This window comes from Rhipicephalus sanguineus, chromosome 3 (assembly GCF_013339695.2).
Source record: "Rhipicephalus sanguineus isolate Rsan-2018 chromosome 3, BIME_Rsan_1.4, whole genome shotgun sequence".
NCBI classification, from domain to species: Eukaryota; Metazoa; Arthropoda; class Arachnida; order Ixodida; family Ixodidae; genus Rhipicephalus; species Rhipicephalus sanguineus.
This window is the reverse complement of record NC_051178.1, coordinates 47,880,410-47,896,862: the sequence shown is the minus strand read 5'-3', so window position 1 is coordinate 47,896,862 and position 16,453 is coordinate 47,880,410. Positions and strand designations below refer to the sequence as shown.

At 44.4% G+C, this 16,453-nt stretch overlaps 1 protein-coding gene across 2 annotated transcripts in view; it reads left to right on the top strand.

Moving 5' to 3' along the window:
- Positions 1-16,453, top strand: part of LOC119386625 (4'-phosphopantetheine phosphatase) — a 92,933-nt gene that overhangs the window by 42,276 nt on the left and 34,204 nt on the right. For both annotated transcript variants that reach the window (XR_005182326.2, XM_037653913.2), the window contains exons 4-9: positions 1,304-1,487; positions 4,604-4,696; positions 7,064-7,256; positions 11,530-11,714; positions 13,845-13,926; positions 16,167-16,261. Coding sequence is in view for 1 of the 2 variants with exons in the window: in XM_037653913.2 (XP_037509841.1) it covers positions 1,304-1,487; positions 4,604-4,696; positions 7,064-7,256; positions 11,530-11,714; positions 13,845-13,926; positions 16,167-16,261 (832 nt within the window). In the remaining variant the exon portion in view is untranslated. The remainder of the gene's footprint in view (positions 1-1,303; positions 1,488-4,603; positions 4,697-7,063; positions 7,257-11,529; positions 11,715-13,844; positions 13,927-16,166; positions 16,262-16,453) is intronic.

The following is a 16,453-nucleotide window of genomic DNA, read 5'->3' as shown; positions in this document are numbered from 1 at the left end:
TATCGCCAGATGGCGTCCATATCTCACGCAGCGCCTCTTTTATCGTCTTTAGACGACATTTGCAGCGAAGCACGCAGATATGCGGCCAATTTTTTTTTTTTTTTCGGTGTGTACCTGTAGTAGTAGAGCTGTCGCTCTAAAATGAGCCTGGGGTATACTTATGATTGTTATCTCAAGAGTATACACTTGTGTAGTTAAGAAGCACGTATACTGTGTCCTGCGACAGTTGCTCCTTTCAGTACTTGGTATGATTCACTGCAACTTGAGTGTGCTTGACCTCGTGACACATATGTGTAGCGGAGAAGCCAACTTTCCGAAGCTGCTATGAATGTAAGTGGATCCACAAATGAAAGCGCTGCTTAAGTGGTGCGAGATAGCATGGCGACAGTGGTGCCTTTTGATAATGCCTTTATAGATGTACAGTCGCGACATAAAGTCTGCAATGTCAGACTGCGAGAGGTTTTAGCGTGCAAAAACTTTATACAATGTTTCTGTGAGGTGTGTGGCAGTGCCGCGAAAGTGTCCGGACTGTCACATACTTCTGAAAAATCTGCCGTTGTCCGTGCCCCAGGTGGGAGTGTAGTGCAGGCGCTCGCATTTTTTTTTAATCCTCATTTAATTCCAAGGCGCACTACAACTTCCTTACTGATAGTGTGATACGGCTTGCAATGCGTGGCGATCCCAACCACGAAGTGAGTGCTTTTTGTGGAAAAGCCAGCTTAGATAGATAGCAGTGTAATCGAGAAAGTGGGTGCTTAAATGAGATGGTATAAAATCAGAACGATATTGGCAAAACAGAATGATATTAGCAAGATGCCAAATTGCAGTAAATGCAACACTTTATTCTCGCAGACAGGCTAGGTGGCTGCCTCTTTGTAAATAGCATGACAAATTGCCAATAAAGATTGCTATCAGTTTCTCATTTCGTACCCTAAGGAAAACATCGACGTGCAGGATAGAGCGTTAGTTTTGAAGTATCCAATGAGCGCCAAAAAAAGGTGGCGATGTTTATATTTAACACGACAATTCACAATTGATAAAGAATTAAACTTTCATTCAGTACATTAATTATGCTGCATTTTTGATCCCTTGCAGTAGGCTTGTTTTGGGCTGACAAATTTGTCGCAAAGAAAAAATAAGGTATGGTTGCAATGAATTGCTAGAAACCTATTATTTATTGAGTTCAGTTATTTATAATCATGCATGTCGAGGAAGCTCAGGTGTAGACTAAAATAACACACTGTGATAAGCCTTTGCGTATTATTCATCAAAAGCTTCTCTTTTCTACCATCTTGAAAAGCAGCGTGGACATGGAGGACGAGCTGGAGTGCCTGATAAGTGGCTGCAACTTCCTCCTCAAGAACATCACCGACGAGGTGTTTGAGTACCAGCGGCACGGCAACCCTGAGTACAAGTTCAACAACACCGACCCCAATGTCTTCCCTTATCTGCTCGTCAATATTGGCTCCGGTGTCAGCATCATGAAGGTGAGGGCATGTCATGCATGCAGCCCTTCCGCTGATGTCTGGTGTGTGGTGTTGCCTGCGTTCTGCCCAACCAACTCCATGTGGTGCAACGAGAGCTCTACAAGTCGGGCTGCAAGGGCTCGTTCACATCTGCAAATAGCACTGGTCACGCGACCAATTTAGTCACAAAGCGACTCGTCGCACATGGTCACAAGTGGCCAATTTGGTCGCAAAGCGACTACTTTGGCTCAGTCGCTCGCTGCTTGATGATTTTTCTGTTGCGCGACTGCAGTCGAAAACCTCTGGACCAATCAGATGCGCACATGGGCGTCGGCAGGATTTTGTCTTGGTGGGGTGCAAACTCGTTGCATCGTGACTAGAGGAGGGGGAGTGCTGGTGTATCTAGGGTGGGGGGCAGGGCTTAATGTCAGGGGGGGCTTGGGGGGGCCCGGCTCCCCCCGTTCCATTTCTTAAGGAGGGGCTGTATGTATGTGTGTATCTATGTATATTGGTCGCCGCCCACTGAGGGCCCCCCTTCCAATGAAGGGAGACTTTAAGCCCTGGTGGGGAGCAAGTGCTGGTGTGGCTTGAGTGGTGCAAGTGCCCCTTTTGCACTCCTCCTGCTGACGCCGTTTGATGCACAGGAAAAGGATGTCAGCTTATTTTGCGGGGCAATAGCAATGCGAGCGGATGTCAATTCTGTCTGGTGACAATTCTGTCTAGGTCGCACGCAGGTGTGAACATTGGCCGTCTTGAGCCGATTTTTCATCACCAGCTGCAAATGGTCGCGCGGTCGGTGCTAGTCGCAAGTGTGAATGAGCCTTAAGCCAGTCAGAGAAAAAAGAACAGGAACAGTCCACTTCTGCTGTGTCTACGCCGAGTGAATGGGTTCTCTCGACGTTCAGTCCAGAGTGTGGCCCGCTTCGAACTTGAAAAATTATTGTGGTACTTTATTACGTTGGGAAGATATTTGTGAAAGTGAGAAATAGCCATCCACCCGATTCTAGCATGAAACTGTTGTAAGTTCAATTGGACTTCCTTTATTATTTAGGGCGCAGCTATTATAAGCACCCGCTCTGCCTGTTCTGCAGTGGCGTTGTCGTTGGGTGTGGCGTCAGAGGCGTAATCGAGTGAACAGTCTCTTGACGTAGGGGAGAGCAAGCACAGAGCGCAGCGGAGAATGAATGAAAGCGAGAGGAGGAAAGCGGAGCTCAAATGATAGAGCAACTGCCCCGAATTCAAACGCGCGTGGTCCACAGGGATTTGAACGCACGACCGCTTTGGTGCCGGGATTGCATCCCGGACCAAGACGTATTCCTTGTCAATTGGGAAGCTTTCTTTCTTAGAAATCTGTATGGATTTTCTTGTAACTTTGTTATTGAAACAGATGGATGACGGTTACTTTCATTAGCCTTCCTACACCCTGCGTGATTCAGCAGGACTGATTTTCCATATTAACTACCCATTTATGCAGAAAAAACAATTTACATGCAGTTGCTCACTTAAAAAGCTTGTCAGCCTTAGATGTCATGAACGAATGCGTTTAAGTAATTTATCAGCAGAAATCTGGGATTTAACTATACGAAACAGAATATCTGGACACAGTGAAATACTTTTCCTCTCTTTAAAGCGGAAAAATTGGTTCACGTTTTGCATAAGTTAATGCGCAGTCATCCGAGTCTGACTGTCTTCATTAACTTTTGCCCCTACAAACGCCATGTTCTGAAAGTTACGCACTACGACAGTCATGCAGAGTTCATACCCGCAGGCACACCTCTTGGACGAGAATAACCGAGGCAGCGTAGCGTGGGATAAGACAGTGTAGCGCACTAATAACCACGAGAAACACACAGAGACGGACGAGGACAAGCGCTTGTCCTCGTCCGTCTCTGTGTGTTTCTTGTGGTTATTAGTGCGCTACACCGTATTATATCATGGAGTACCAACTAGCCCAATCGTCCACTTTCCTAAGTGGGATAAGACCGCAGATATTTTTGGTGTGCGGTAATATATTTAGTTGCAGAGTCTATCCCCTCAGATCGAGAGAGTCGCAATACCTGACAATACGGAGCTCCTGTTTCATAGCGAAGGTGTATATAGCTAGGAGGTGGTGGGAAAATGTGGCAGTCTGTGAGTGTGCAGAAACAATAATAAAGAAGCAATGCTAGCATACACTACCTCAAAGGGTCTCCGCACTTGCACTGGTTTCTGTTCAGGTTTCTTCAGCATAGATGATACCGGCCGCAGCATGAATCGCTACCCATAAAATTCTTTAGGTGTTCTTTAAGGGGACATTAAAGAGAAAAACGATATTTCTCATATTTGTAAATTACTCTTTCACAATACCAAAATCACCATGCTTGCCGCGAGAAGGTGCTTCGTGAGGGAGAGAACGCGCAAAAACAAAATGCTGGTGGCGACGCCACCTTGAAGTTCCAGCATCAATCGCCATGCCGTCATAGATTTTAACGGTGTCTACGAGGGCCTACGTCGTAATTCATAACCATTGAGTATGTAGTACATTATCTTCTGCAGGGCATAGATGTAGCATACCAAGTTTCAGGATATTTCATTGAACCAATGTCGCCAAAATACGAAAAAAGTGGTTTGAAATTCCTGACATCACACACGGAGATTTCGGCGTGGAATTTAAAAATGAAACTGTGACCTTGATTTTCTGTTCTATTAATAAACCTATCGTGGTGAAATTAATGACAATGGAGTTTCTAGTGTATTATTTGTCAGTCTAAATCTTCCTCGTGCTAGTAGGAAGCAATTTAGGAGTGCAGAAGGGGATTTTGCCGCTCCTAACATCTCACTTTTTAGATTTGCCATTATACTATGCAGTAGTGAAATAATTTTCATCCTCTCCCCACTCGCTGATTTTGGATGCTATTAATGCCTGAAGGTCAGTCAAATCTACCTTTCATACCTGTAATAAATCTGAAAAGACCTGGCTTTGTAGGGCTCTTTTTGTCGCCTTATTCACATGGGATGGTAGATACTATGCTGACGTATAGTGTCCCGGGACTGGCGCGCAGTTTGCCGGTCGCATTGCTCTTCTCTTGTGTGCATGTGCGCGCGCCTAAAAGAAGCTCGTCTGAGGCTGCACGGCGGCGTCCCGTTCCCCTGCTCAGGTCGAGTCCGACGACAAGTACGAGCGCATTGGCGGGTCGGCGACCGGCGGAGGCACCTTCTGGGGTCTTGGCTCGCTCATGACCAAGGCCAAGGTGAGATCAACTTGTTGGCACAGAAGGAGGTAAGGTCGCGGTATCGGCAACTGCAGTCAGCACTTGTTTATTAATAATTAAGAATCGTGGTACCGCAGTGGTTCACTTGATGACAGCGAGCCCCTGTCATGCTCACGACGTTTGTTTGATGGCGAGCGCCGGCAGTGGAGAATGTGTGTTTTCGTCTAAACAGAAATTTTCTCTGTTGCTGCTTTCTTGGCCATTTTATTGTGCCATGCTTCTGAAACTCTGCAAATCGGGTAACCTGCAGCCACGCATGCGCTGTTGCACGCAGAATATCTGAGGTTGTCTATGGTGATCAGGGAAGCTGGGAATAATCGAAGAATATTGAGACACAGGGAACATGTATGGTATTGTTAGTGTGACATTGATAGATGAGAGAGACCATCATATTGAAATGTGAGCATCCACACCACCGAGCACCAGGTGGGCTTGGGGTCCTCTCTTCTCATTAGAAAAACCGGTGGGTGCCCAGCAGCGCGGGAAATAGAAACACGGTGTCTCCCACATTGGAGGCGAACGCTGTACCTCATGACCACCGCTACAGGTTTCTTTGTGCTTGACACAGCGTGATCCTTTTATTGTGACAGCAATTATGTGGACACTCAAGGTGCATTTTTGCACGAGTGTTGCCGTCGCCGCAATGTTCCGTATAAAGTCCAAATCGATAACATCGCCCCACACATTGTATATGTTTTATGTGTATGTGAGTGAATGTGTGCGAGGGCTGCCGATGATCGCGGCTCAAGCGGAGGGCCATCCCTGTCGCGTAAAAGGCACAGGGGGCCTCATGACTCTGGCAGGAAATACATAATTTGACGGGCATGTTACGGTCACGCGTGATTTTGTCAGAGATCAGCAGACAGCTCATACCTTTACACGTGCTGTGTTCTCGTCGTAAAGTTTGCATTACATTACAAAGGTCATTTGCTCGCTGTAGCTGCCGCATTTCCTTACGCCAGGCTAGATCCTGCAGGAGTGAGCTGCTAGCCTTGCTTCATATAACATTACAATTCGTTGCTATCGCACTCATTGCTTCATCCTTGTGGTGAAACTGTGATATTTTTCCTTCCTTCGCATTCTGTCCTCTTGGTGCGCGTTGGTGGCTCCACATTGCTTCCATAGTTTCGCTTTCCATCTTTCTAGTCAAGGCCATTAGACATGTGAAATTTTCAGAGACCGAAATACACTACAAGCATTCTAGCTACAACGGTCAGAGGTGAGCGACCTGCACGGTGGAAAATTTTCGCTCTGTTCTTAACAATGGGAGCTAATTTCAGTCGGGACCCATCGAAATTGTGCCGAGCCCACCCGAGCTGTGAAAATTGCACCGCGGTTCCGCGGTTCGCTTTGTATGTGCACATCCGTAGCTTACCGAATCCGCTAGTTTCGACACGTGAATAAAGAAAATAAAAGCTTAAACTTCCGATTACGTTCCTTCATTTGTGTGTGTTTGTTGACTACATGGCAGACTTAGTTCGTTCTTATCGAACCCAGCAGTGGCAACATTTGAACGCATTGCAGCTCTCATGTATGACCATAGGGTGTTCATCGCATTATTTTGTTCTATTGAGGGCCCTAGATGCCTAACCCATCCCCCCCGGACCGCATGTCTCAGTGACCCTGACATGTAGCATAATGCTGTAATTTACTTTGTGCACACAATCTTTCCAGTTTTGATCTCAAGAATGACAGATTTAGCTTGAGTATGTCACTCTGTACATACAGTCAGTCCAGCGTGACTGCAACCCCCTCTGCATCCCTGGGCGACTGGGAAATCTACACCTGGCAGTAACCTTAAGGCACCATATGCATTAGTGTCCCTTCAGCATATTACTCGGTCTACAAAGTTAGCCACTCCAAATCGACAATGTTAGCCACTCCCTTTTTATCATACAATTGCTTCATCATGAATAGTGTGTTGCTTTTTCCTTTTCATGATCGGTGTTAGTGCAGTGGACAAGAACGAAGCGAGACAATGAACACAATGTTGAATGACAGCTGGAATTTTCTTTAAAATGGATGAGATAAACGTATATAAGTGCACTGTGAACAAACATCATGTGATTTTCAAGCAAAACTTCATCCACAAGTGGCATAAGAGCATATCCCCTCTTCAGTTTCATACATTGTTTAGATAAGTGACATGCGAAGTGGGTACAACAAAAGACACACGTGTGCATTCAGCCCAAATGATGCAGCGACACCTCAAGCAACGATAAAGGCAGCTGTCTGACTCGTGTGTTTGTTGTCCCGCTTCGTTCTTGTCCTTCGGGCTGCCATTCATCAGCGACCTTCACCAACACACTGATCACTCTCCTAAATGTCCTCACCCTTTGTTGACAGAGCTTTGATGAGCTTCTAGAGCTTGCTGAGCGAGGAGACCACCGCAGAGTGGACATGCTTGTCAAAGACATCTACGGGGGCAACTACGAGGCAGTGGGCCTGACGAGCGACCTCATTGCCTGCTCATTTGGCAAGACGGTCCGCCACACGGGAAATGGCACCACTTCTGGCAAGGATGACGATGACGGCACCCGTGAGTATCACATGCTTTTTCTTTTCTTTTTTTCTGTAAGAATTAGACACACCCCGGCCTTTTTGCCAATATGCAGTCGCACCCAGATATATCAAACTAGAAAGATTGTAAGACAGATACTTCACTAATATGAAATACAAAACATATCCGTCTGTAGCTTATCACGTCAAAGGCATAAAAGGTTACTCATTTATTTTTCACCCATGCCTTTTTTTCTGGAACTCACATTTTAAACCGAGCCTTTCGCTTTCTTGAAACAGAGTGGCGGTCCTCATTCCAGTACTAACACTCGCAGGTAGTACTATATATATGCCTGTAACTGTATGGCAGTTCCTTCTCTACATTGTTTGTACTATTGCCTCTGGAAGTACAGGTTTCTCATGTCATTTTGTTTGTCATACTTGACAGGCTGCTCAAACTTACTGTTAAGGATAATCGTGAATGCTTACTTTCTGTAGGTGAAAATACTATATAGCAGCACATGAAACTGCTGTACTGGTAATTCATTACAACCGAAGACACCCATGCACTAGTGCCACCTATAGAGACAGCATTGAAAACTGATATAAGCACATGGCAAAATTATATGGACTGCCCTACTGCTCCAACCTCGTCTCCCCCCATTAGGTAAACTTTTATGCCTTCGATGCAGCCCTGGAGAAACAAATTGGTTAATTCCCGCGTGACTGGAAGAAACTGTCCGTGGCATTTGGAGTTGCTAAGTAAGCTTCATATAGACATATCTTGTGTTTCGAATTATACATGTTCTCTATTGAAAGAAATTGTCACATCTAGGGCTTGTGTCACTTTTTGATCTGTAATTCTGTTGCTAATTGATTTTAATTACTAATTTTAGGGTGCATGTTGTAATGACAAAATTGAATACAATGAAGAGTTGAATCATGCCTGCATAGCAGAAAGCTCAAGACTAGTCCCAGCTAAGCTATTTCCCTAGTGAAAATCTAAAGAAAACTGGTTACCATGGGATTACTGGCACCAACAGGTCTGTTGGTTCTATAGGTGTATAGGGGTGCTACGGTGTATCGGTTAAATTGGCCTAATGGTGTAGAGTGGCAGACGATTGTCTGCCATGCATGGTAGTGTGATAGAAACATTCATTGGTACTGTCTTATCTCAAATTGGCACTGCACTTATCTCAAACATTCTGTGCTGTGGCTACATAAAGATCAGTTAGGCAAATGACACTTAGTTCGGAACTGCTCCAGACTGTGACAAATTGTGATTTGGAAAAGAATAACACACATTTGAAACAGCTTCGGGTGTGTGCACAGGGCTACCGCACCTACCTGTGTAGAAGATGTAACACTGCTTATATTGTTTATCAGAACAAGCTCATATACCAATACTCCAAGCAAACTTTCATAGCAGTATACAGGTAATGAGCACCTCTAAATCAAATCACATTACGATATCACATCGTCAGTGAGCAAAGTCACCATACAATTCTTAGGCAACATCATTACAGTAAGTAGGCCTAGGTTATCAGCTTGGCTTACACTTTACATTGTATTCACCTCACAAACGCCAGAACGGCTCCTGTGCAATTACTGCAGAAAACATGCACAAATTGATGGCACAGAATTTCAGTAAATGTTATGGCAAAAACACAGGCTAAAATAACTTGGAAACGGAGGACTCAAAGTGGCCACTGCCAACACTTGTTGATCACCTGCCACCTGCCATGACAGAGTACTGTTGGCTGCTTGGAGTTTTGTAGCTCCATCGATCCGGTCAGTGCAGGATCATGTTGTTAGAACATCTGCAACGCTACTCAAAATAAGTGGGCTCCACTGGCTCAACAAGTAGAAGTGTCTATGTAATGAATCTGATTAACACGAAAATGCTGGATTTTCAGCATGCAAGTTGTATATATGCCAATCACTGCACTATCATTTGCTCTTCTGAGTAGTACATATAGTCATATAATTTGGAAAATTGCACTTGAGATATTCTCAAAACAACTCTTCAGGAATTTTTAAGTACATCTTGAGTACAATACTTCACTGGACTGGTCCGTTGCCTGAGTTCATAGTATATATTGCCATTACTAATTAGTATCTATCATCAAGCTTTTTGACATTTATTAGAGTAAATAGCGTGCTTCTTTGTTGACGTGAGCATTTTGCCAAGCACTGCAAAAATGCTGCAAATGCTTGAGTGTGCCAGTTGCTCACTTATACTCATATGAAAAAAAAAATTGGCTGCAAATTATGTCAGTTTTCTTAGATAAATCCTTACTACTCGGCATAGCCAGAAGGGGGAGAGTATTGTCACTTCTCCGCATCATTGTGGAATGTCGTCAGTTAGAAGCTCAAAGAAAAAACGCAAATCCCTTGGACCTGGAGACAGCACACTTCCCTTCATCCAGGAATTTTTTTTGGCATGGACCCAATGTTTCCACAAAATATTGGCTGCCATGTGTCCTATTAGCAAGCAGAGTGGCACCTATCCCATAACAGCTGCTTTCAGGCGACAACACAACTTTATTGTAGCACCGTTTTAACAGCTTGGTCTTTCATAAACGAAGGTTCTGTGTAACATTTTTGTAAAACAAGGGAATTAAGTGCACTAAGTGTTCAACAAACAATCGCGCACACATGAGTGGCATCATCTAAGATCAAAGGTGATGTTACACATACACACACATGCACATGTGACATCAGAACAATGCATATGACAACCAGATAAACATAAACATGTTTACAATCTTCTGACAGCTGAATTTAGCGTCTAAGCATTCTAATGGTGTGGCTTATGCAACTCCCGGAGCATCATTTTCAACATCCAGCACACACAGAAGCGTATTTACAGCTGCAGCATACACTGCCCTACCTGCAGCTAAACCTATAAAGTAACCTCACTAAGGCTATAATACTTGTGAATTTATTGGGTGTTGTTAGTGGCATGATGAGTTTACAAAAAGCATTACAAAGAAAAGGAGATGACTCTTAAGGGCTCGTTTTTCTTTGTTAGACACAGTATTAATACTGTGTCTAACAAAAAGCATTATGTTAGTTCTACAAATTGCCTTGCTTGGCCTACATATGTGTGAACAAGCAATGTTGAATCCCTGTGTAAGAGACGTGTACGAGGGAGCAGCACTATGTCTTATAACCAGGGTGCCTTATTTTGATTTTGATGTACTTTGATGTACATCTTGATACTAAAATAAGCACTAAAGAAGGTTATACAGCCTCTTGCAAAACGTTCATTGTATATGCATTTTTTTTTAATGTTACGTAATTTGCTTGATAGATTGCTACATGGAGAACACAATCCATGTTTTCTCCAGCACAACTTTCTCCTAATACCAGCCTAGCTTTCTAGGAAATTTGCATGATGGCTTGTTCGAACCCGCTAAGGTGCTGCAGATTGCCTTGTTCACATTTGCCAGGTAGATTCGTCATTAACGTGTAGGAGCTAGTGTCCACCATCATGCACTCTTTCTATTCTTACGTCTTGCAAACACTCTGACATCTACGATGCTTCTCGATTTGAAAAATGCCCACCATGTACTCCTGGCACTCTCAGCTCCACAGACACCCAAACGCACAGTTGCGCTTGTGTCGTAGCTTGGCATAAGCTAGAAGTGCATCTCCACATTGCATTCCCTTTGCAGAGACTCTTTGTCATTCTATAGCTGACTGATGCACTTTGCGTCAGCTGAAGTTACTGTGAGCAGTAGATGCACTCATCTATCATTTCCCTGTGTTTCCACAATGGATGCAACTGCATTAAGCAGCCAATGACACTGCACTTAAAGCTCAAGATATCTGTTATAAAGAGGTTGTCGACCAATAGGTCCACAATCAGTGGGAGAGATAGCGTGGCCAACCGTGCACGTGAATGGTGTTTGTTACACCCAACTGTCTGTTATATCGGGACCTCCAATAACGAGGTTCAAGTGTATTTTCTTCGTTGGGTGCCTGGCCACATAGGCCTAGGAGGCAACGTACCTTCTGATGAAATGGCTATGTTGAAATCTTTTTGTGATACAGATATAAATGTATTTATACCAGCCACAAACGTCTAAGCTTTCATATGTCGTAATATAAGCAAACATGTGGGAATATTTTTATGCCAATAAACAGCCATTTCACATCCACTATATAAATTGATTTCATCGTTGCTAAAGGATCACACTGACATTCATCAGCAAATGTTGTGGCACTCTTGACCATGTCTGGCCCTTGTGCCAAAACCACTATGCATCAACCAATTTATATGGTGCCATGGTGTTTTTTTTTTTCAGGGGAGTTCAGTGAAAGCGACATTGCGCGCAGCCTGCTGTTCATGATCAGCAATGACATTGGCCAGATTGCCAGCCTGTATGCACTCATGCATGGCCTCGATCGAGCCTACTTTGGTGGCTACTTCCTGCGTGGGCACCCCCTCAGCATGCACACCATCTCCTTCGCCATCAACTACTGGAGCAAGGTGTGCTTCATACGAGTCAAGAATTCAGTTGTCTGTGTCTTTTTGAGCCTTAACGCGTCCTTTAATTCTTATTATTGCTATTTGATCTGCACTATGGCTTTCTTTCTTCCTTTTTTTTCTTTTTTCTATGTGCTTGACCATCTAGTTTTCATAGCTGAGCCGTGCACCTCAACCTGTCAGAAATGTGGAAAATAACATGATTGACTTACTTCGCTAGCGCTCTTGCAATGCTGCAAACCTTTTAGTGCATTGTATGACTGCATTTGTTGAAAATTACTTTAGCTTAGAGATGGGCAAACAGTGAATTTCAGGTTCGAAGCAAATTTGAAGTGAATAGTGATCTGGTCGAATAATTTCGGATCAAATAGTTCTAATAGTGTATATCACGTATTATGAAGAAAAATGAGCATTTTTCTCATGACCCAACTAACTTGCACAATATTTTTAAGAGTTAGAACTAGGCATATGCGAATGTCACTTTTTCGGTTCCAAGTGAAGTGAAAGCAACTTTGATAATCTTGCTACTTTTCAAAGGGGCAAGTTATAAGCAGTAAAGTACATTGCGTTTTAAAATTTAATATCCTTAGCCCATATAAGCCCATATAATAAGCTTTTCACAATCAAAAACAATTAATCGAGGTGAAGGTTATATGTACATTTAACCTTGAAGTGTGGCTTTGTGGCAGTGCGGATTTTCCCTGAATAGAGGGTTTCACAGCATAGCATCCCCTGAAATGAAACCACCATTACAGGAAAGTTGCATGCAGTTAAATATGCATGTGCTATTCGTTCATTTCCAACTTTGAAATTCTGAATAATTTAAGTTCCATCTTAACTTCAGTTTAAATTCATGTTGGAGTGAATTCTAATACTGTAACTTCTAATACTGTAACATTTGTTCAAATATTCAAAGAGCTCGAATATTTGCCCTTGCCTACTTTAGTTTTCTGCATATGAATTTTTAGACTCGCCATTCTGCTTTGCTTGTCCAATTCAGTAATCATGCTTTGCAATTCATCTCCTGAGTTACTCAGCAAGGCAATGTCATCAGCGAATCGCAGTTTACTAAGGTATTCTCTATTAATCCTTATCCCCAACTGCTCCAAATGCAGGTCTCTGAAAACATCCTGTAAACATATGGTAAATTGGGGACGATGCAGCGAGCCTTGGAAAGGAAAATGCTGGAAGTGTAAATTTAACAGACTAGAAGAGAGCAGTGTGGGTCACGGAACAAACTAGTGTGAAATACATCTTATTCAAAATCAAGAAGAAGAAATGGGCAGGGCATGTAGCGAGAAGGCAAGGCCGGTCATTAAGAGTAACAGACTGGATTCCAAGAGAAGGCAAGCATGCGAGGAGGAGGCAGAAAGTTAGGTGGGCAGATGAGATTACGAAGTTTGCGGGGACAATGTGGCCGCAGCTCTCACAGGGCCGGGTTAATTGGGGGAATACGGGAGAGGCCTTTGTGCTGCAGTGGTTTATAGGCAGGCTCATGATGATGATGAATATTTGTATTCGTAGTAGTAGTCATAGCAGTAGTCGTTCAATTTCTGGAGACTATCTCTATATATATATATATATATATATATATATATATATATATATATATATATATATATATATATATATATATATATATATATAGAGAGAGAGAGAGAGAGAGAGAGAGAGAGTTTCCAGGAATTTAACGACTACTGTTGTGTGTTTGTGTGTATGTATGTGTGTGTATATATATAATATAAACACAGATGCACGCACATGTGCTGAGGGCTCTGTGCTCCTCCAGCTTTTTTGTGTATTTTTATATCGACACTGCCACGTCTACTTGAGTCAACCACGTTTCCTTTTGCCACGAGACTTTCTTCTCTTTCTCTGACCTATCTCCATACGTCAGCAATGTGAGGCAGTGGAGCCTCTTGATAGGGGCCACGGCTTTTTCTGGTGTTGCTCTGCTGATATGATAAGCGCTTATCCAGAAGGCGTCGGTTACCTTTCTCTCGGCGAAGGGAATGGAGCGCAGCCGAGTCAAGAACGAAGCAGTGCACTTGACCCTTCTTGGGCTAGTGATAATGTAATGGCAGTGTTGGCTCCTTTGTGCGGCCCTTCATTTCTTCGTTTGTCTGTGTGCAGGGCAAAGTGCGAGCGTCGTTTCTGCGACACGAAGGTTACCTGGGTGCCATCGGCGCTTTTCTTAAAGGGGCCAGTGAATACGGTAAGTTGGACTGCCTTTGAGTACGTATATCTATCCTGCGAAATGGTCCGCAACACGACTGTTGAAAGCATTGTAAGCCTCATAGGTAACAGGAAACCAAATCATATCAAGTCATGCTGTTGTGTTAACTGTATTTAATGTGTCTATTAACACCATCTCACTAGGAGCCTTTCTAATTACAGTGAAACCTCGTTAATACGTACCTGCCGGGAACGCGGCATAACTACGCACTAAACGGTAGTACGCATTAAACACCAAGTACAAATTTGCATCTCCTGGCGTACGCCATCGCCGCCAGCAAAGAAAAAAAAGAGTGCCGCAGCAAATATTGCCCAAACTACCCACTGCAAAGCCTTTTCTTTCTTTTTGCCAAAGTGGAGAAAAGATCCTGGCACTCTCGCACGACTGCCCGATAGCGCGCGGTGGCCGCCACGCGGCCCACGCCAAAGAGCATTTCGAAACTATTACAGGGTCCGGGATACACAGTGCCCGACATAGCGACAGAACAGACAGTGTCTGCATTCCGCGATATATGTGTGTGCGTCTGTGCCGCGATCTACTACTAAACGAAAACGGACACGCGGAACGGCTGCGTGGAGCCGATCGTCTCCTGGGTAGTTGCGTGCAGCGCGTCGCCTACTTGGCTCACGCCGTCACTGCCGGGCCGCTTGCCGTACCGCACGCGCGCATTAGTCGCGGGAGTTCTTCGTGCCCGCTTCGCTCCAGACCTTGCACATATGCGGCGAGTAGCTTGTTCAGATTACGCGGCGATGTCGTGCTTCCTCCGCGACGCTGTAGCGGTCCTGGCAGCGGACGGAGGTTCGTTGGGTGGTCGCCTAATAAAAGCGTGCAGTATGGTTACAACAGCGCTATGCTTGCTGTACCGTACGCGTGCGTCTAGCGTGATAGCGTCAATGCAGCGAGATTTCACGGCGTCCGCGCCCCGCAGCGCTCAACTCCGTAACAGCGATCTGCTTTCGTTTCTACAAAGCGGTGCGCGCTTGAACACGGCCCCGCACGAGGTGGTAGCGATCGGCGGCCCAGCACGTTCAGGTTGTGGCCAAATAAAAGCGTGCAGTATGTTTAAAGTAGCGCTGCGCTGCACGCGAGCCCGAGCAGATAGCTGAAGATACTTATTGTGATAAGGTTGTCGGCGCTAAGTCATGCTGGCGCGTTTGTCGGTGGCCGCCGCTTCGCCTTCGTTCTTTCCCGAGGCTTACCTGCAAAGGCGTCGCCGCAATTGCGCGGAAGTCGGAATCGGTGATCGACCGATCTCCGCATGTCTCGAAAAGACGGGAAACCTTTGGCGGCACACTGTGGCATCGAGAATTTCACTGGTGCAGCAAAATTTTATGGCAGAAAAAGTTATCGCGGTACGCGTAGGTACGCACTAACCGGTAGGCATAGGGCGAACCACTACAGCTTAAGCGGTCAGCGAATGCATTGGGCTCTATGGGACTCGGCCGGGGATTCGTCGCAACTACGTTTTAACCGTCAGTACGTTTAAAGCGGGTACGTATTAACGAGGTTTTTAAATAAATCGCAAAGATGGGCCTGTTAAAGGAAACTTGCAAGGTGGCTTCACAAGACATTATCACTGTAGCAGCAGCAGTGGCAGCATGATGCCTTTTTCATTTGCCCTTGTGCCAACCATATCTCTCTCTTGGCATGGTGACAGTGAAAAAGCATAGACAAAAGTTGGTTATTGTATATACATTTAAACGGCAATTAACTGAAGTGTCAATTTGTGCTACAAGATTTATGTAATATTTTTGTTTCTCATTTTTTATCGACTGTATTAAATGCTACTCTTATGTGAAGTGTTGAGTGCTACACTATGTATCTTCCCCAACTATTGCAAGTTGTGAGATTGATGTACGTTTTTACTGTTAACATCCAGACACCAAAGCTCCTGCTACAAGAGTTGGTTGCTGCTAGCAAGTTCGGTTAGGAGTATTCTGTGTGGTTACTGGTGACTTTGAACAGACTTTTGTGCTCACTCAGTACAGTTCAACGCAGGTTACTGCAGTGCTGAGGTCGCTGTCTTCAGTGAAGTGTGCACCCACTCTTTCACAAAGCCCTCACTTTGTTTTGTCGAATGTTTTTTTTTCTGAGTTTTATTTTCTTGATTTAATTGAGGCTGCAACTTCCTTTTTAACAGAAGTAACTAGTATTCTATTGGTAGAGATCTGCATTGAAGTTCTTGAGGGTGTTCTTGTGCCTCTGTGCCTGTGTTGCAGGCACAGAGAACTGCTCATGGAGCGAGAACTATGCTGGCAGCTCTGGCCTGCAGAGTCCCATACCTGCCCAGCTGTCTCAGCATAACAGTACAATGGTGAGTGCTCTTGAGGCTAAACCACATACATAGTATATCTATAACATCACGGTATATGTCATCTAACTACTTCGTAGGAAGCAGCCTTAAGGCTTACAAAGAAATCGCAGATAGTTGGGCTTGTTGGTTTTACATGCCTAAAGGTACAGCACAAAGAAAATCAGATGACACACAGAGGAAAACAGATGCCAC